We start from the raw sequence: 19,918 nt of genomic DNA on the forward strand, positions 1-19,918 counted from the left end.
GGACTTCAAAAACACATCAAGCAAAAGCTTAAATTGGTCTGGGCCAAAAATGATTCCTTTTTCCCAGCATAAAAAAACCCCAAAAGCCCAGAAAGAACAAATAGCTTTCTTTTGTATGGCTGATGGCTCATCTCTCTGACCTCAAGTGTGTGAAAACCAAGTGAGGACACACTTCGGGGATCTCGACTTCTGACAAAAATCTTGTGCTGATAAAAACATTACAGTGATTCAGTGAGAAATGTAAACCTGTGTTTGGTTGAATGTGTTAAGTGCGTTTTGCCATTCCCATCTCTTTTATAAATGCTGTTAAACTGACTAAGTGTTTGTGACTTAAGTAGGTTTAAGCCCACATAGTCAGCTCTGTTATTTACATTTTCCTTCTCCTGAACATCATCTCTCCTAAACTCCTAAACTTGAATGCTGGGTGAACTATGACAGTATTACTCACATTGCAAAGGGCAGAAAGACAAGAATGTAGCAAGAAAAACAATTTACTATAGGCTGTAAAAAATATGCATGTTCAGCTAGACTATGTTGTAGCTTATTAAAGGGATAACTACTGTATGTTTTTGTGTCAAATTGAGACATGTACAAAGAAAAACCTCCAACAGATCTCCCAAAAACCTTCCCAGTTCCATTGCTGAATTCAGGCCATTTGACAATCTTGGACCTTTTATGAACACAAATTCAAATGCTCTTTATTAAAAAATAAACAAGAACTAGCAAATGAAAAAAAAATTAATCCACTTGCATTCAAGCACAGCTGGCATTTTAAGTGATAGAAAACTCCAGAAGATAAAGGAGAAAGAGAAGGTTGGAGCTGTTTTTAAGAGTCACAGGAATGATCCATGCACGTGAGCTACACACTCTGAGATTCCTACAATGGGAAAATGGCAGTAAAGCTGTAAATGATGGCATTTCAATGAATTTTAATGAATTCCTGTTGGCATCATTTTATGAGAAATGTATCTCTTCAGATAAACAAGGTATTTTTATGATCCCACAAATATAATTTCTCATAGTAATTGCATTGGCATGGCCAGCATAGATTCCCATGTGTCTTCTGACTGAGTCCCACACCATATTCCAATAAAGTGATGAGAAAGGGAATGCAAACTAGTCAGTGGGATTGCACTGATAATGGGACATTTGCCAGACTTCTGATTTTGTTCTTTATGGCCAAGCAGGACCAAATGCAGGAGGAAGGCAAAAGTTACCCATTTGCTTTTTGATTGTCATAAACATTTAAGAGTGAAACCAGAAACAGTTCCTTGCTGATCCTATAGCACCTGCAGAGCCCTACCTAGACCTGTCCTCCTTTCTGCCTGTGAAGACCAAAGGAGGAATTGTCACATGCAGGGGCCAAGCTCCAAGGCAGGACCTGCCACACGGACTGGCCAGAGAAGGAATCCTCCTCTGCACCGTGTGGGGAACAGAGGTCTAGAGCTCTGAGTCGTGCTTGTAGTGTGTGCATCACAGAAAGGAAATTGCCATGCACTCGCCCTTCCCTGCTTTAGATTCTACATTGCTGAGTGGTTTTGTTTCATCCATCCCACGTGGCAGCAGCTCTGTGACACGGCTTAATTCCCCCTGTCTCCTGTGACAGCCACCACGTTTGTGGCTGGGATGTGATGGGACAGATCCTCACCCAAGGCCCACGAAAGCACCAGCAGGGCACTGTGACAGCACCCCTGAGCCAGCCTGAGGCAGTGACCTGGTGTCCTGAGCCACTCTCTGATGGCAAACTGTCTGCAACGGGCAATTGAGCTTTTTGATGTTTCATCTCTCCCCTTTATTAGATTGTATCACTCCAGATTGTTCAAATACAGGGCATTATTTTTGAACAGCTTTCTTTCCTCCCTGAACATCCACAGACCAAAGTTCTTTACATTTGGCTATTTTAAATATGAAGAGTAAAGCTTCAGCCAATGGATGCTGTTAAATTTCCAGAAGACATCATAAATGATTTACTCATTAGTAAACATTATTTCTTCTAAATGTAATACGTTTATTTTGTGGGTTTGACTTAATATTTCTGTAGCCATTTCAGTCACTCACTCTGACCATTTAATTCCTTTTAAACACATCCATTAGCCACATATTTTTTAGGTTTCTCTTTCCATGGAGACCCTTGGACTGCAAAGGATCAGAAGGGTTCTTCCCTTATGGATATGACATTCCAATGTCAGGGAAAGAAGTTTCATCTGCCTTCGCTTCTGCATGACAGTGCTCAACAGTGCTGCAGAGCCAGACAATGCAAAGCCTCGTGTTTGTGGATCATTTCTCTCCTTCACAAACAGCTCTCCAGACACCACAATTCAGCCCTCCCAAGGTTTTAAATCCCTCTGTAAAACTGCTCAACATGTCTTCAGGAATCCCTTTCCTCCATGTTTCTGCTGAAGGAGTATTTCAGGCAAATCACAAGGCAAGGCTCCTTGAAAAAGTGTCTCCATGCTTGCTAACACCATTTCTTTTTTTCTCATTGAGGAATAATGATGTTGGAATTTTCTGAAATTTGTCCTCCTCCTAATGCATAAGAGAGCTTAAAAGAAGACCAAGACATAAAACTGTAAAAAGCGAGGTTCTCAAAATGTGGTTCTAACAATGTACTTATGGTGAAGGAGGTTAATGCAGTCCCAAACTGTGCTCCAATCATTCTCTACCCTACTCAGGTGTTCTGGCTGTGACACATAAATGATGCCACAATCCATGTGGGTTTAGATTTCCAGTGTCCTTGACTACCTGCCCCACAACCAAGGTCTCCTCAAGAAGGAAATGCACTGCAGATATAACTCCTAGCTCTGCTAAGAAATGACATTCTGTTCTGTCTTGCTCTTAGTCTCAGAGTAATTTGCTTTTTAACTTGTATTTCAGAAACTGTCAAGTGCTTATTAACAATAACTTCTGTATGTGTGTGTGTTTTTAACAGAGGTAAATGGGGTCTCAAAAATTCAATGTCTGCACATACATGGCAAAAAAAAAAAAAAAACAGGCCAGTTTAGAGAACAATGTAGGCATGTGTTTTTAAACTACTGTTCGTGCAGTCTGGTCAGGGCTGTGTGACACAGTATACAGTGTTTTGTCATCCAAGGAATGTCTTTGATCAAGAGTTTATGCAAGAAGAAAAAAAAAGCCATGAAACCCTAATCCGTTCCCACAGTCCAGTAAACGTGAGCTGGACAAACAGTGGACAATAGCAGCAAAGCTTGCTGCTGGAACAATGGCTGCAACTAAAAAAATTAAAGGGTTGCTGACTCACAGTTCCTACTATCAGGAAAGATTCCACACAGTGTTGATTATTCCCCAGAATCCTGAAGATGCTGAAAGTTAAAAAGTGTTGAGCTAAAGCAGCAAAACAGGGAGTTAAAATCAGAAATGGAACAGTGACAAATGCTGAGTTGATTCTGTCTGATGCACAGTCAGGATGCAGGGACTGAATAATCAATCTCCTTTCTGCTGAACATTTTGCTAAAATAAAACTCCATGATTTTATTAGGAACAAGCATCAGTTAAACTCTATCAGACAGGAGGCCACTATTTCAGATGTCATCCTAATAAATTCTGCACAACTAGAATTGTGTAGCTTTCTAATTTTTCCAAGGCAAAAGGTTTATGCCATTTCTCATTCCTATTCAGAAATCTCCCCAAATCAGATACACAGAATGCTGCACTAGTGCTCAATTAGTTATGGTTATAGAATAGCATAAAATAATTTAAAACATTGTGCAGCAAGCTGCTTTGGAATCAAGTTAAACAATGCCTGAGATTTTTTTACTTTTCATATATTCCATGGATTTAGGAAGTCTCCCACATTTCAGATGAGCTTAGTGACCACGTCTCCTTCCACACAGTAGTGCAGCATTTGACAAGTAGTACTACAGAATTCTAGCACCAAAAATGCTGAAAAAATTTAATTACCACACTTAAGAGAATAAACACTCCAGTGATTAAGGTGAGAGCATTCCCAGTGCAATGTCAGATATTCAGCTACAAACGAACTGACTGTGCAAGCCAACAAAACAGCACACAGAGCTTTTATTGTTATTTTTATTATCACCCCAGGCTAGGCTGGTCCTGCAGTTCCAAACCCTGGGACACACTGAAGTGCTTCAGCAGTGCTTTGCTCCAGTTGGCTTTTACACATCGGTCCCAGACACCACAACTTGCAACTGGGAACCTGCTGAACGCCTCTCACACCTCCCAAATCCCCTTTTTCCTTGGTGATACATCCACTTCTGTGGGAATGTGTACTGTCACAACTTTATCCATTAAAAAAACAACTCTGGCAGACTGTAAAATGAGAATCTTCATGGTTACTTGCCAAACTATGAAAGCTGAAGTTTTAAGCTGCAATTAGACCAGAAGCCATGGTTGTAAGAAGTTGCAAAGGGCACTATTCAAAAGGCACCAAGAATAGAAAGAATTTGAAAACAATACCAGAAATATTAAGTTCTTACTCTAAAGCACACTGGGATATTAGGGTGCAGGCAGACTTTTGACAGATGGATTTCCCTTTATTCCAGTGCAGAAGTTGCATTTCCAGCCAAAGTGTAAATAAGCATTCATAAACACAGGGCAGGCTCAAACTCTCTCTTGCATCTCTTCAAAAACCAAAACCTACATAAACCTTGAAACTGATTTAGTGGCAAATTAAAACTCAACGTGTAATTTCACATTGAAATTATCACAACCTTGTTTCAGAAAAACAGATCAGGATTCAAATGAGCCAGAGTACCTCTACAGGGCTGGTTTTGAAGCAATCAATTGCATACCCAGGTTCTTTTTTTTCTGATTTATTTCACTTGTTTCTGTTGATTATAGATATTCACTCAAAGCTGGAATTTATCACCTTTAGTACAGCTGACAAGGAATGGAAAGGAAGTTGCTTCATGAAGACAGAACAAGAATTGTGCTTGGGAACTTTACCAAATGGTATTCAAAGTTTACCTCTCTGCTGCTGCCTCAAAATTCACTATTTCTTGCACTCATCACACATTGCAGAAAGGAAAATTACAACTCTTCTGGATTGCCATGACTTCAGCAGCTAGCAGTAATGAGCTGTGTATCCACCTTTTAATAAAATTCCATATTCCACAGGCTCAGCTGACAGATGATCACAAAGAGACAAAACAAGCTAGAACTCAGTCCAGGCAAGTCAGAAATTGGTGAGTGAAATGTTTCAAACATTCCTCCCTAACTACTGAGCTGTAAGCAGGGCTGGTGAATGAGTACAGAGATATATTCTGAAGTCTTACTTCTGTGAAATTTCAAACTTTGTGGACAATCAGCACCAAGCCACAATCTCAGTGTCCTGCTTTATTAATAACAAGTATCATAATGTACAAGGTTGCATGTTTTTCTATGTCTTTGTGACACTATGACAAAGACAAATGAATATTCTTGATGTAACCTGGGCTATAAATCAGGCATACCCAAAACCTCAGCTGTAAATCAGGCCTAAAAACACCTCTTCAGAATGCTGGGAAAGTTCCACTGCCACAGCACTGAATGTGACACAAACCCCCACAAATCACTGCAGAAAACAAAAAAAATGGCACCGAAGAAAGCACACAACTGCACATCCAACAGAATTTTGAATTGTACCTCATTTAATAAACTAAATCAGGCCCACAAGGTGTGAAACAGAAGATATGCAGAAAAACACAGACTCATGGAAGAAGAGACTCCATCAGTGTGTCCACACAAATGAAACTTAATTAAAGACCTAATTTAAAAGAATAAAGACCTAACAGATAACCCTAAACTTGGTATATCCCAAACTTGAAAACCCTGGTTGATACAATACTTATAGTATAGTACATACTCATGTATTTATATAATAATTTATTATCTATTTTTTTAATAGAACTAAAGCAATACAAGAAAATTAGCCACCAAACCAATTTTCCAAATAGAGTCACCACCTGAGTGCCAGAGACATTTTCTCTCCTGAGCTGAACAAAAATAATTGTGTTTGATACAATCTCTGGAGCAGCACCTTGGCTTGTCACCCACATGTCACACACTTCTATTAAACCAATGCTCCACCTGGAGCTCTCACAACCCTGCCCTTGCTTTTACAGACATTTTAGCAAATGAGGAAACAAGTAAAAATTCATTCCTGCCTCAGTGTTATATTCTCCACATAATCAGAATCATCATGAGTGTGTACACTCTGTACTATTTTAACCAATTCACCTACACAAGTATTTGTGAGCTCCTACAATCCCACACATCCACTAGATGGCTCTGACACTGCCTGTGGGGAATCAAAATTCACATGTAAGACAATTAAACAAACCAAAAACCTCAAATCTGTCTTTGATTTTCATATTTCATATCAAATTCGTAAGGCTGAACCATGCCATGCAGGCAGAGCCAGACACACACAGGGTACAGGTGGTAAAAGGAATTCTGGAATTCCTCACTGGAATGCAAAGACATCAGCAGCCCAAGGCAAAGCCTGTTACAGGCACTCCTCTCAGCTAACACAGCTGGCAGCATCCAGCGGTTTGGAATGAGACTGAAGTTGTCACTTTTCAAGGCTGGCACACAAAAAGCTGGTCTGTGTGAGAGGTACTGATAAATATAGTCAATGAGAATCACAACTCTCCTGGCAGTCATGTTCATCTCATCCATCATTTAAACCGATAACTTGTAGGGAAGTGGTTGGATTTTGTGGAGTTTGCTTCCTTCTCCCACCAGTCTGCAAAACTATTGGAAAATCCAGGTGCAAATTCCATATTCTAAGCAGGTATCTTCATCCTTCTCCTCTGCATTCTGATCTCCTTTGTCATTCCATCTTCTCCCCACAAAAATGTTTCCTGCTGCAAAGTCTGCAGGGAGTTGATTTTACTTTCCTTCACCCACAGCATGTACACATTGTGTAAACTGAATCATCTGCATACACAGATTTTTAAGTTACAGACATCCTTTAAACAAGGAAAGTGTGCAAATGCTTGTTTTCCTTTTGAGGAATTATCAGTAAAAGACTAGCAAAGAAGTAAAACAAATATTTCTATTTAACAGATTTACACACTAGTGTGTGTAATATCCTAAATAAAAGTTGGAGATAATACATGTTAAATAATACTGCAAGTCCAGTGATTTTTCACTTCCCCTTTAACATCTCTTCACTATTTTGATTTTTTTTTAATACAAAAGTAGATAGACAGTTTTCCAGTTCTGTTAATGTTTTTTTTTTCCTTTGGTCATCCACAATTATCTTCATCTGTTGCATTCAAAATGTCAGTGAAGATCTCTCATTACCGAGTCTAAAATCAGACTGAATATTTAGCATTGAACAAACCTAAAAAGGAATACACAGAAGTGGTTCAAAGGGTCTGTTTTTCAAGAAGAATGTTCAACAAAACTCCCAATTGCTCCATTTATCTTCTTCTGATCCCACTTGTAATTCAAATTGTCAAAGATTATTTCCAACTTGCTTTTTAAAGATTTTTTTCCCCTTTATTTTGCATTTGCTATTGCTTGGGAAATTTTGCAACTGTCAAGGATTTTCACTTCTAGTATTTTGCTATGATTGCAGAATGGGAATAATAACTGCTCCACAAAACTTTGGAGTGGCTTAAGAAACAAAGTTTCTCAAAAATTAATTTATGTGCTAAAATTACAACTTAATCCTACAAACCTGTTTAAATTTTCCTCTGATTTTTTCCAGATCTTCTTGCAGCTTATCATAAGTGGGGTCTTCATATGGGAATTTCTGAATCATCCCTATTAATGAATCCAGAGCCCTTAGCTTCTTGCTAGAAAAAACAAAATTAATCTAATTAAAAGAAAACACAATGATCCTTACACAGGAGTTTTTTGAAACAGTATCACTATGAAAATTACACTGATATGTAATAATCCAGAGCACAAAACCCAGCCCTCCATCCTTCTTTAATTCAACTTTCAGCCCACTGTCAGGTGTGTTCCATATTCTTCAATAAGAAATTATGCAAACTAGGAATTATTCCAAATTGGGAATCAAGCACAACTGACAGATTTAAGGCTTCCATTTCAACTTACCAGTCCAAAGTTGAAAAATATTCAAGAATCAACAAATTGATTACATGACTGGGCAAAATAAAGAAATGCAACCAAAAAGGCAATTCTGGCAGACAGATTAATCAGAATGGGACAGAAAAAAAAGATGTGAAGAGAAGAATGGAAGTCACAGTGAGATGACTTTAAGCCTTTTTAACCTCACCTGTTCTTTGGATCTGTGCATTTCTGGAGCAGACAGTGCCACGTCAGTGCAAACCCAAGGTAGCAGCCAATCTGAAATTAATTTTAAAGAGTCATGAAGGAAAGAAAAAACCACAAAGGACACAGAGCATAGACAGGGGAACAAAAATAAAGCACTACACTGTGTCTCACTCTTTGGGAAAATCAACCCTGGGTACACAAACGTGTTTCCAAGCTGGAAAGGCTGGCAAGTACAAGGTAACCCAAGCCACCCTCTCAGTTGATGTGTTTAATCCTGCCTCCCTCTAGAGCTTTCCCAGTATGAGGAGATCACAGGAATTCTCTCTTATGGTTTGTCCAGGACCATTTTGTACAAACCATCCAGCTCTGGCGACTGCTGTTTGGCATTCTCATCCTGTAGCTGTGACAAACTGGAGAAGACATATGGGACAAGCTGAGGTGCCTCCCCACCAGTGTCCAGCCCCTGAATTCCTAGGAATGGTTACTGATCCAGCTGTGCAGAAGAGGAGCAGTGCCACAAACCCTCACAGAATCACAAAGAGTGCAGGAGACACGCACACCTGCCTCTGTGGCTCCAGATTCCATGATTTTCCCTATGCTGGGCCACAGCAGATGGTACTGGGGGGGCAGCAGAACCTTTAGCCATAAATTTGGGAAAAAATATTACCAAAGCTCCATGCAGCAAATAAGCTGAGAAAACACAAGTGCATCTACTGAGCTCTCCAGCTCAAAACAGCTTTATGGGTCCTCCTGGACACAGACATAGCAGTGAAACACAGCAGGCCTCAGCCTGGAAATTTCTGTGTGGCTGTCATTTCCTCATGACATGTGCTGAAGAGTTTCCCCACTTACCTCTGAGCCCATCCTGGCTCCGTGCAGTGCTCCGTGCCTCCTGCCCTCAGCCATGCCAGCGTGGCTGCCCTCTGCAAGCCCCTCCTGGTAGCCCTCCCCGTGGAACCTGGGAGAGCAGAACCACAGCTTGGTTAATCTCCCCGTGGAACCTGGGAGAGCAGAACCACAGCTTGGTTAATCTCCCCGTGGAACCTGGGAGAGCACAACCACAGCCTGGTTAATCTCCCTGTGGAACCTGGGAGTGCACAACCACAGCTTGGTTAATCTCCCCATGGAACCTGCAGAACCACAGCTTGGTTAATCTCCCCGTGGAACCTGGGAGAGCAGAACCACAGCTTGGTTAATCTCCCCGTGGAACCTGGGAGAGCACAACCACAGCTTGGTTAATCTCCCCATGGAACCTGCAGAACCACAGCTTGGTTAATCTCCCCGTGGAACCTGGGAGAGCACAACCACAGCTTGGTTAATCTCCCTGTGGAACCTGGGAGAGCAGAACCACAGCTTGGTTAATCTCCCCATGGAACCTGGGAGAGCAGAACCACAGCTTGGTTAATCTCCCCGTGGAACCTGGGAGTGCACAACCACAGCTTGGTTAATCTCCCTGTGGAACCTGGGAGAGCAGAACCACAGCTTGGTTAATCTCCCCATGGAACCTGGGAGAGCAGAACCACAGCTTGGTTAATCTCCCCGTGGAACCTGGGAGTGCACAACCACAGCTTGGTTAATCTCCTGTCCAGTCAACACTGCACACAAGTGGCTCCTGGCAACAGAAACGTGCATTGCCTCCAAATCGTAGAAATACCACAGAAAATCAATTTAAATCCCAGAATCACAGGCTTGTTTTGGTTGGGAAAGACCTCTGAGATCATTCAGTCCAACTTTTGAATGATCATCACTGTGTCAAGCAGCCCAGAGCCCTAAGTGTCACATCCAGCTGCTCCTTGGGCACCTCCCGAAGTGGAGACTCCAGCAGCTCCCTGGGCTGCCCCTTCCAAGGCCTGGCAACCTTTTTCATGAAGAAATTCCTCCTTATGTCCAACTTAAACCTCCTCTGGGGCAGCTCCAGGCCACTTCTTTTTGTCCTGTCACTTGTAACCAGGGAGTGAAGTCTGGCCCCACATGGGGGGCTCCTGTCAGGGAGTTGTAGAGAGAGAAGGCTCTCCCCGAGCCTCCTTTTCTCCAGGCTGAGCCTCCCCAGCCACTTCTCATCCAACTTGTGCTCCAGAGCCTGCCCCAGCTCAATTCCCTTCTCTGGACACTCTCCAGCACCTCAAAGTCTTTCTTGTAGCGTGGGACCCACAACTGAGCCCACAATTCAATGTGGGGCCTCAGCGGCGCCCAGAACAGGGGGATGGTCACTGCCATGCTCCTGCTGACAATGCCAGGACGCCACCGTCCTTCTTGGCCACCTGGGCTCGTGTTCAGCAGCTCTCTGCCAGCACCCCCAGGCCCTTTCCCTCTGGGATGCTTTGGAGGGACTCTCCGGCTACCCTGGAAGGCTGCAGAGGGCTGAGGCGGCCCAAGGACCCGGCACTCGGCCTTGCTGACCCTCACCCCGCTGCTCTCAGCCCATCAACCCAGCCTGCCGGCGTGGGTCCCACTGTGTGCGGACACCAATTCCCCTGGCAGCCTGTCCCAGCGTCCGACCATCCCCTGCATGAAGAACCCATCCCTAATACCCAGCCCAAACCTCCCCGCCTCAGCTCCAGGTCGTTCGCGCCGATCGCTCCCTCAGAACGGGCAAGGAGGCGAATCTTCCCCGCCGTCCTCCTCGGGCTCAGCGCTCGCCCTCCTTTCCCTGACGCTCCCCTGGCAGCTCCCAGAGGGAAGCGGAGCGCCGGGGGAGCCCCGTGCTGTAGAGAAGCCGCTGTGGGGCCGCTCCAGGCTGGCTCCGTGCCCCCACCTCTGCTCGGCCATCACGATGCCATCGAACAGGTCGGCCATGGCGGCGCGGGGCACGCCGGGAGCGGACGGCGCGCGGGAGGGGGCGTGGCTCATGAGCATAGACCACGCCCCCCATGGTAAGCCACGCCCCACACGCTACGATGGCGTGCGGCCACCAGGGGGCGCCCGAGCGCCGCCACAGATCCCGGGCCCGGCCGTCCGCGGGGAAACGTCGGTGTCCCAGAAATCCCACCCAGTGTTCCAAAAATCCCGCCCAGTGTGCCAAAAAGCCCACTGTGCCTCCCAGAAATCCCACCCTGCGCCTCAAAGCGGTGTCCAGACGCTCCCTGAGTTCCGCCCTGCCGTGCGGAGCCGGGTCCAGTGCCCCGGCTCGCTGTGGGTGAGGAGCCTTGTCCCGGTATCCAGCCTGAGCCTGAGGCAGCTCCAGGCCGTCGTCCCGGCTGCTGTCGCTGGTCACGGAATGATAGAGTTTGCACATCTCTCTCATGTAACATTGGTGTCTGTGGCTTTCAAGAAGTGTATTTTTGGTGTGTCCCCACAATTGTTCCCTGTGAGGGTGGTGCGGCCCTGGCACAGGCTGCCCAGAGAAGCTGTGGATGCGCCATCCCTGGGAAGTGTCCGAGGCCAGTTTGGATGGGGCTCTGAGCAACGTGGAAAGGTGTCCCTGCCCCTGGAATTAAATGATCTTTGAAGTCCCTTCCGACCCAAACCAGTCTATGATTCTAAAACATAAATATTTTTTGTGTTATTACCCACCCAAACTGTACTGTGTCCTTCTAGGCTGCTCTATTTAAATACTTAGGAGTTGTTACAGATCAACACCAGTCAAAGGAAACATGTATACTCATTTACAAGCACGTGTTTTAAAGTTAACGTATTCTATTTTCCAGAGACTTAATAAAATGTGGCTCTTGGTCACAGTATTCTACCACTCTGCTGTTAGAATACATATATTTTTGAGGGGGAAAAAGGGGAATTTTTATTTAATTTATCAAGTTGCTCTCCGTTCATATGAAAAGTACACTGGCAGAGTAGAAAGAGTGGCCCCCAAATTATCCACTAACAGGGTTTCAATTATTTGAGCAGGGGTAAAATGGATACTGTGACTTTGAATTGATTTATAGGTTTTCACACTTCCTCCCAGTGGAAATGAAGACGCTCAGTAATCCCTTTCCCGCTCCTCTAGCAACTCGTATTTGCACATCACAGCTTCCAGCTGAGACTTCCCAAGGAGACATTTGACACCTGAGCTTTAAAAACGTTTCGGGGCTGTAAAATGTTCTGTTGCAAATGAAAGCACCTCCATTGTCCCCCTGCCTTTGAGCAGCTCTGATGGGCAGGGGATGGGGTGTGCTGATGGGTGCTGCTGCTGGTGTTTACATTCCCACAGAACCAAAGGTGATTTTTGGAGGTTTTGCACGCCCGGCTCCTGACCGAGTCAGGTGTCGCAGGGCAGGGGAAGCGTTTCCCAGCAATCCTCCAACCTCAAGCCGAGATCTTGTCAGATTTTATAAGCAAAACAGCCAGGTTTGGTCAGAGCTGGGATGGGAAAACTCCAACGAAAACTGGAGCTCTCCAGGAAGTGGTGTGGGTTAATTTAGCTCCTGGCATTCTTCCCTCTGTCTGAATAAATATTGAACCAACCTCTAACCGTGCTGTTGCCGGAAAAATCATCGTGCTGCCGCTGGAAGAATGTCAGCCAAAGGTGTCAGCAAATAGGGTCACAAGAGAGCTCAAGATGATGTTCCCAAAATGTAAGGTTGCCTGTCTTTGCACCCTTGAGAAATTTTCACAATGTTACACCCACTTAAAAAATCTCTCACTGGGTCAATCAAACTGTGTACCCTCCAAACTCCATTATTTGCCATGCTTCCTGTCAAATCTGTGCAAGTTTTTAGCAGAAAAGTGATTTTTCTTTTCTTGCCCCAACTTCAAAAGTTCATTCTTATATTGTTTCCTGGCTTTTTGTGTTTTGTTTGTTGTTATTGTTGTTTTTTTTTTTAAGAAAGGTTTTGAAAGGCGTTCAAAGAAAATATAGTGACTGATCAAAACTGGAAATGAAACCCCCTGAAATCTGAAAAGTTTTGGAATAAAACAACCTGGAAATCAGAACTACATCTTCCACCAAACGAGAAGTAGGAGCCCTCCGGATGTGTGGCAGTGGCTCAGCACAAAAGAGAATGGGAAAACACTATGGGAGGTGTTTGCCGGCCAAGAAATCTGCTGTTCCTGTGTCTCACAGCATTTCCAAATGGAAACATTCAGGCTCTTTTCCTGCCAGAAACTGACATCTTTTTCAGGCAAAACTCACACCACTTTTCTCCCTGGCAGCACTGGTTAGAATAGTTCCCATTTTTAAATGGGAGCAGCCTTCTACCCAGAGGATTTTTTTTGTCAAGGGAAGTGGTTGAGTCACCATCTCTGGAGGTATTTAAAAGATGTGTGGATGTGGCACTTGTGGAGAGACAGAAGAGTCAAGCAGATTTCAGTGTTGAGGATGATTTTCTCTTTTATTGCAAATGTACACATTACACTAATGATAATGCACAGAAATTTTGAAATTAGCTAAAATTACAGCTATTTAAAAATTGGCTATTGTTGGCTAAAATTCTGTTGATTACAAAACTGCACAAGATTTGTTACAACTAAATAACCTATATTCAGAAGTATATAAATAGAATCTTGAGCATAAATAACAGTAACAAAATAAACAGATGTATGTATTCAATAAATTAATTATAAATATTGCATTGGCAATGAAGTGCTAGGTCAGAAAAACACCAGTATTTCCAGTAAAGCTTTTTTTTTTCTTCTTTTCTTTCTTTCTTTTTTTTTTTTTTTTGTTTTTTTTTTTTTGTTTTTTTTTTTTTGTTACAGAAATCTCTCTTATAAATGAACCTTTGGAAACAAGTATAATCCCTGAACCATCCTTTTTTTTTCCCCTTTGGCTTCACCTTGGCTATTCCTTCACTGAATCTTTTCAGAGGGAGAACAGAACTTGAAGTGGGTGCCTTGGCCAGAAGTCCTCACAATCCCTTCTTGCAAGGAGAATCCTGACCCAGTTCTGCAGCTTTTATCTCACTAAACCATCTCTCCACTGATTCCCATGGATGCTGAATCAAGCCTGGAAGTGACTTGAAAGAATTCCTGGTGGTTAAAGGTTGAACACAAAAACCTATTTTACAACTGATTTGACCTATACATCCGTTCTCAGTGTTCTTCTCTATTTGCTAATGACATATACATGCTTATATACAACACAATCTTCATTTAAACATTCATTTGAGCTGCTCATTCCCCTACCTGATGAACATCAATTCTAGCCCTGGGCACCCTTCCAACCGCACACTGAATCCTCACTGATTTTGATGAGAACTCTCTGCTGGGTGATTCTGATGCCACAGAGAACATAATTTAGCCTACAAAAGAAATCAATTATCAAGTTTCCCAAAGTATCTCTTAGCAGTAAGGGAAGGGAGAAATTTTTCCCTTTCTTCTCTTATTTTCTAAGGGAAGAAAAAGCACAATGTACAAGCAGATTTGTTTTTTCAGCAGTATGCTTTCCATAGGAGATCTTCCCCAGAATGTTGTTAGCAGCTCTTTAAAGAAGCAGCATTAACTCAAGTTACATCTGGTAGGATGTTTTCCTTCATCTAGTTTTGGTCCAAGTGTTTGAGTTGGGATCTCTGAAGAGGAAAAAGTTTTCTGCATTTGCTTGTATGAGCAGATATAACAGGTGAATATATGTGGAAGTGTAGCTGGTGTAGAAAAATTACAGTTATTTTATCACCACCTATGGAGGAATTCTGGTAAGGTCGCTAAAGTTTTCACATTTAATCCTGCTTTTCCAAACAAAACTATGGACAGGCAATTCTTTAGACTATAGAACAGGCACTCATCTCTTGCAGGTACAACAAGGACGAGGCTGGCTCCATACTCAAACACACAAAAAAGTTCCCAAATATCACTACACAGAAAGCTACAAACCCTACAGTCCTCTTCAATATTTCTGTGAAAACGTGTGTGGGAGCACAGTCAGTTCTGGAAGCTGGGGCTCTTCACTGGGGACAGTTTGGAGGCGATGCCAAAGGGATCCATGCTGTCCGTCTCCAGGGGCGAGGAGAACGCCTCTGGCTCAAAGGCCTGGCTGTAATCACCATATTCACCAAAGTCTGCTGACTCCATGGGCACCGTGTTGATCATGGGCAAGAAGTGAGACAGGGGAAGGAAATCCTTCCCTTTGAACTGCTGTCTTTGTTTGGCACTGCTCAAAGACACTGATATTCCATGTTTTTTTGATCGATACACGTTGTAGCCGTCTGGGCGAATCTCCTCCTCAAAGGAACAGTCTTCAGTGGAATACCTGAGCTGAAAAGCAAGGAATAGTGAGAATGATAAATATGCCCACCAGGCTGGGTGTATTCAACCACAAAACAAACCTTGGATGGGAAAAGTCCTAGTCCCTCAGTGGTGGTATCCTGGCTTTCCCAATCCCAATCCCTATCCCTGTCCTATTCTGTTATATTCCTATTCTATTCCTAATTCTATTCTATTCTATTCTATTCTATTCTATTCTATTCTATTCTATTCTATTCTATTCTATTCTATTCCATTCCATTCCATTCCATTCCATTCCATAACCCCTGAAGTTCTTTCCATGCCCATCCCATCAAATAAGCTTTGAATCCCAGGATGTGCTTCTCCACAGCCACCACACTTATCCTGATTGAGCACTGGGAAAAAAGTCTCAGATGCCAGAGCAGATTTAGATGAATTTGTCCTTAATTGCAGTCTTAAGTCCTAATCCAAGTATATAACTCCTGCTCTGTTAGAGATCTGCCTGTGCAAAGGCTTCAGGATAGAAAGGCAGCGTGGCCAATCAGTAAAACAATGCTAAAAGGTAATTTCCACCTTTTTCCACTCAGAATTTACTGAAATTGCCAAGGACCCTTTTACAAAGTGTCATTTTCTTGTTAACATGAGAACTGTTGAATTAATGCCAGCACAAGTTAGGACTTGGTAGAGAAGAATGTATTTTCTTAGGCATGAATTTCTAGGATTACATTTGCAATGGCCTGTACAAATATTATATACCTGTAACATCTTAAGTTATAAATACGAATATATATATATATATATAGATATAGATATATATATATATATGTATGTATAATATAATATATGATATTTGTATCTTGAACCCATATCAGCAGGTCAGACCTCTCTAGATCTTTACACCAGCACTTGAGTTGTGCTTCTTACAACTCTGTTGCTATTTCAGTCTCAGCTACTGCAGGTGATTGAACCTTGGTCAATAAAAGAGAATTGCTGATTATGTCTCAGTCTGCAGACACAGAAGTGTCCTTACATGAATGTTCTGCCTGTCTGAACAGAGAGCATATTTAATATTTTTGGGCCTTTCTCAGACACCCTCAGTAACATGGAGTAAAATTAAGGATGTGCATTTGGTTATCTTTCAAAAGCACATTTTAAATTTAAAAAGTAATTTTAAAGAAAGTTTTCTTCAAATAAAATGGTGCAATGTTTATCCTTACACACACACATTATATCTCAGAAAAATATGTCTATATGACAAAAAATTGGGGCTGGATTGTTGGCTGTCTTTATGAGTGCTCAGCCTCACTAAAAAGGATGATGAAATAAAAAAGGTTCTTGCTCAAGAAGTACACACTACAAACAACAGATATTGATTGAGTCCCTGTGTCTCAGCTATACCTTTCCCTCTTCACTACACTGGGATTGTCTCTAGTCTGTCTTTTTAAACAAGTACCAGACAGACTTTTTAAAGTATTTCCAGGTTTTTTTTTCCCCACAGGAGGGATTTTTTTCACAGGAGGAATCACAGTATGCTAGTAGATTCAGCATTTCCCCTAAACTACTGACTACAGCACACAGCACATTCAAAAACCAACCCCCGTCATCATTTTTCCAGTGTCAAAACAGGCCAAGTTGCAGGAGCACAGGTTCAGCCCCCAGACACCGTGTCTGCCCTTTTGTTCTCCCAGTCCTGAGCGTGGTGCTGATAAGGCTGAGATCTACCTGCAGAGCTGCCTGCCTGGGCTGTGAGCACAGAGGTGACAGCAGGTGTCCCCAGCACAGAGATGGAACAACACAGCTACTTGCTGTTGTGTTTTCAGAATAAAACTCCAGCCTGCATCTAATACACTACACAAACAAATGCAGTTCCAGTCAACGTGTATGCCTTCAAAATGGTGCTACAGGAAAACCATTTTAAAATTCTGTGATTGCTCAAGTTCAGCTGGTAGCTCCAACGGGAGCAGAATCCAGGTTCTGATTTGTTTTGGATATACATTAAAGAATTATATTAATGTATTTGGATATACATTAAAGCTAATAATTGACCTGCCATGTCATCTGAACCTATGCACCTCATCTCAGCCTCGACTGATTTAAGCCCAGACAAGCAATGAAATCCAGAAAGATAAACTTAATTCTGTGTTCAGCATTCTTAATTTTATCCACATTCAGAAACATCAGTGTTGCTGTTATTAAAGATACCGGGAGTTTTGAGAAGTCCTTTCCTGATTAAAATCAGCAGAAATTTTGCTGGAGTAATCAAAAAAGAATCAAGCTGTATCTTTACTGTGGCTTCATGAAAAGCCATCACTCTGAAACTCAGGCTTCTGTACAGACTAAATCTGAACTGCACTTGTCAAATTCTAGAGTCAAGAATGTATTCACCTGCCTTAAAAACTAGGGTTTATGTCAATGACTAGTTTCTAAGCCTAGTGAAAAAGCTGATCTAGTGGCATCAGAGGGGCACGTAACTCTCCAAACCCTGAGTCCCGCAGCTGTGCTGTTATAGCAGGGCAGAAGTGAGGCAGTGGAGAAGCATCCTTTCTCCCTCAAAAGCCTTTTCCTGTCTGCAGCTTCCTAAGAGGTAGCAACCCATGCTCCTGGGAATTGTATGCCTGGCAGCCAGCTGGCTGCAACTCTTCTCCAAAGGAGCAATCTCTTTTTAACTTTTTTCTTCCAGAATACCTGACCTGAACAGTGAGGAATTACTCATACTCTACGGCAGAGCTTAATCTATTCCTGCAGCAGAATCACAGTCTCCCACCGACGAGAATTTTAAACCGAAATGCAATTTTGCCCTGGGCTGTACTTTCGGTATGTTTTGGCAGAGGACACGCAAAACATCATTTACTCTCTAAACGACATTTCCTTTCTGCCTTCTAACAATCCCCACAGCGACGGTGACAAGAACCGCAGCTCCTCGGGAGAACAGGCGCTGGGGGAGGGACTGCGGCGGACACCTGGAAGCTTTGTTACCCCGTTATTAGAACACGCCGTTATTAGAAGCTTTGTTACCCCGTTATTAGAACACGCCGCTGTTCCAGGGTGTAAAACCCCCCCGGGGACAGCATCGCTGGTCTCACCTGCCCGTGCAGCCGCCCCGCCTCGTCCATGCACAGGTACCGGGAGCTCTGCACGCCCTTGATGGCCACGGTGCGCACGGCCACGGCGCGGATCTCCAGCAGACCTGCGGGCAGACAGAGAGAGGGGACAGCAGTGTCACCCCCGCCGCCCCATCCCTGTCCCCATCCCCGTCGCCATGCCCGCCGCCGCCACTCACTCTGCGCGCTCTGGCTGCCGGCCGCGTCCACCCGGCCGTCGGCGCCGATGCGCAGGAAGCAGCTGAAGAGGCCGTGCTTGCTGGCGGTGTAGAGGTGCCGCAGCCGGATGGGCTCTCCCCAGCCGTAGTTGAGGTGCGGGCCGGCGTCGGGCAGCGGCAGCGGCAGCGCGGAGGCGGCGGCGGCCGCCAGAGCGAGCAGCGCCAGCGCGGCGGGGCGCAGCCCCATCCCGGAGCGGCGCCTCGGGGCTGTAGCGCGGCCGCAGCCGCCCCCCAGCCTTTTATAGCTCGCCCTTATCAGCTCCATCGATCCGGCCGCATCCCATATAGAGCCCATTTCATAGCCGCCTTCGGTCACTCCCCCGAAAATATTAAGCGGGTGACACCCTAAGTCGCTTCCTCCGCATCTCCGAGCTCTCCGCTCCTGCCGGGTCCGGCCGCGCTGCCGGGGCACTGCACGTCCCGCAGCCCCGATGTGGGACGGGGAGCGCGGGTGGGCGTGTGTGCACCCAGCCCACCCAGCGGCAGGAGGCTGCCCCGCTCCCCGCCGCGGCTCAGCCCCTGCCTTCGGCCTGGCCCGTCCTGTGTTTCATTTCCCTTTGCAGAAATCAAAAGAGTTGCTGCCTAAACCTGGGCTCGCCTCTCCAGGGGAGCGGGACAGCCGCTCCCGGTCCCGGCGCGGGTGCAGCCCGGTCCGGCCAGGTACCGGCGGCTGCGGCTGTCCCGGCGCGGCTCCCGGCGGCATCCCCGCCCGGCCATCCCCGCCCGGGTCACTAGATGGAGCCTGGCCCCTGGGATGCGGCTGCCTCGCCTCGGGGAGCCGCTCTGGGGGCGCTCTCCAGCTCCTGTTTGTCCCCACTTCTTACAAAAAGACTGGGGAGGAAAAAATTCTGGGTGAAGTTAAACTGCATCGCCCGATTTAAGCTTCAAACAGAAATTTTCTTCTGGTCTGCGCATGGATTTTTTTTTTTGTACGCGAGCTCCTCCCAGGGAGCTCGCTCAGAGAATGGCCCTGGAAAGAAGACGACACACAAATTTGGGGGTTTTCCACTGTATTTGTATCTCAGACATATTTAAAGGGATTGCTGCCGACTCTTCTGCTGTACATACAAAGTGATCATTGAAGGAATTTTCTTAGATTCCCAAAAAGAAAACTGGTAATTTCATAAAGAAATTATCCCCCCCCCCCCCCAGACAATAAATGACAATTCAACAAGACCTAACCCCACCTCCTGACCATCTTCTCTGAAACACAAAGCTTCGGTCATACTGTTTTTATCTTTTCCTTCTTGTTCGCTTTCATCATTTTGACCCTGCACTTGCATCTCCCTCCTG

The 19,918-nt window shown here is 44.4% G+C and overlaps 2 protein-coding genes across 2 annotated transcripts; both read right to left on the minus strand.

The window, feature by feature from the left end:
• Positions 1-5,591: 5,591 nt before the first annotated feature.
• Positions 5,592-11,007, minus strand: LTO1 (LTO1 maturation factor of ABCE1). Its single transcript, XM_059475363.1, has 5 exons — positions 10,967-11,007; positions 9,064-9,169; positions 8,213-8,283; positions 7,649-7,766; positions 5,592-7,309 (listed from the first exon to the last, which is right to left on the minus strand). The coding sequence occupies exons 1-5, from the start codon at positions 11,005-11,007 to the stop codon at positions 7,241-7,243; spliced, it is 405 nt and encodes a 134-aa protein (XP_059331346.1). The 3' UTR covers positions 5,592-7,240.
• A 3,996-nt stretch (positions 11,008-15,003) lies between these two features.
• Positions 15,004-18,920, minus strand: FGF19 (fibroblast growth factor 19). Its single transcript, XM_059475259.1, has 3 exons — positions 18,587-18,920; positions 18,390-18,493; positions 15,004-15,336 (listed from the first exon to the last, which is right to left on the minus strand). The coding sequence occupies exons 1-3, from the start codon at positions 18,918-18,920 to the stop codon at positions 15,004-15,006; spliced, it is 771 nt and encodes a 256-aa protein (XP_059331242.1).
• Between the last annotated feature and the right edge of the window lie 998 nt (positions 18,921-19,918).

This window comes from Ammospiza nelsoni, chromosome 6 (genome assembly GCF_027579445.1).
Source record: "Ammospiza nelsoni isolate bAmmNel1 chromosome 6, bAmmNel1.pri, whole genome shotgun sequence".
In the NCBI taxonomy this organism is placed as follows: domain Eukaryota; kingdom Metazoa; phylum Chordata; class Aves; order Passeriformes; family Passerellidae; genus Ammospiza; species Ammospiza nelsoni.

Excerpts from the sequence above, each read along its gene's own strand:
- LTO1 (XM_059475363.1), bottom strand. The coding sequence starts at position 11,007 with ATGGCCGACCTGTTCGATGGCATCGTGATGGCCGAGCAGAG. Across the intron at positions 9,170-10,966 it reads ATCGTGATGGCCGAGCAGAG|GTTCCACGGGGAGGGCTACC; the intron begins GTGGGGGCACGG and ends CTGCTCTCCCAG. Across the intron at positions 7,767-8,212 it reads TGCACAGATCCAAAGAACAG|CAAGAAGCTAAGGGCTCTGG; the intron begins GTGAGGTTAAAA and ends TGTTTTTTCTAG.
- FGF19 (XM_059475259.1), bottom strand. The coding sequence starts at position 18,920 with ATGGGCTCTATATGGGATGCGGCCGGATCGATGGAGCTGATAAGGGCG. Across the intron at positions 18,494-18,586 it reads CGGCAGCCAGAGCGCGCAGA|GTCTGCTGGAGATCCGCGCC; the intron begins GTGAGTGGCGGC and ends GTCTGCCCGCAG. Across the intron at positions 15,337-18,389 it reads CGGGGCGGCTGCACGGGCAG|CTCAGGTATTCCACTGAAGA; the intron begins GTGAGACCAGCG and ends CTTGCTTTTCAG.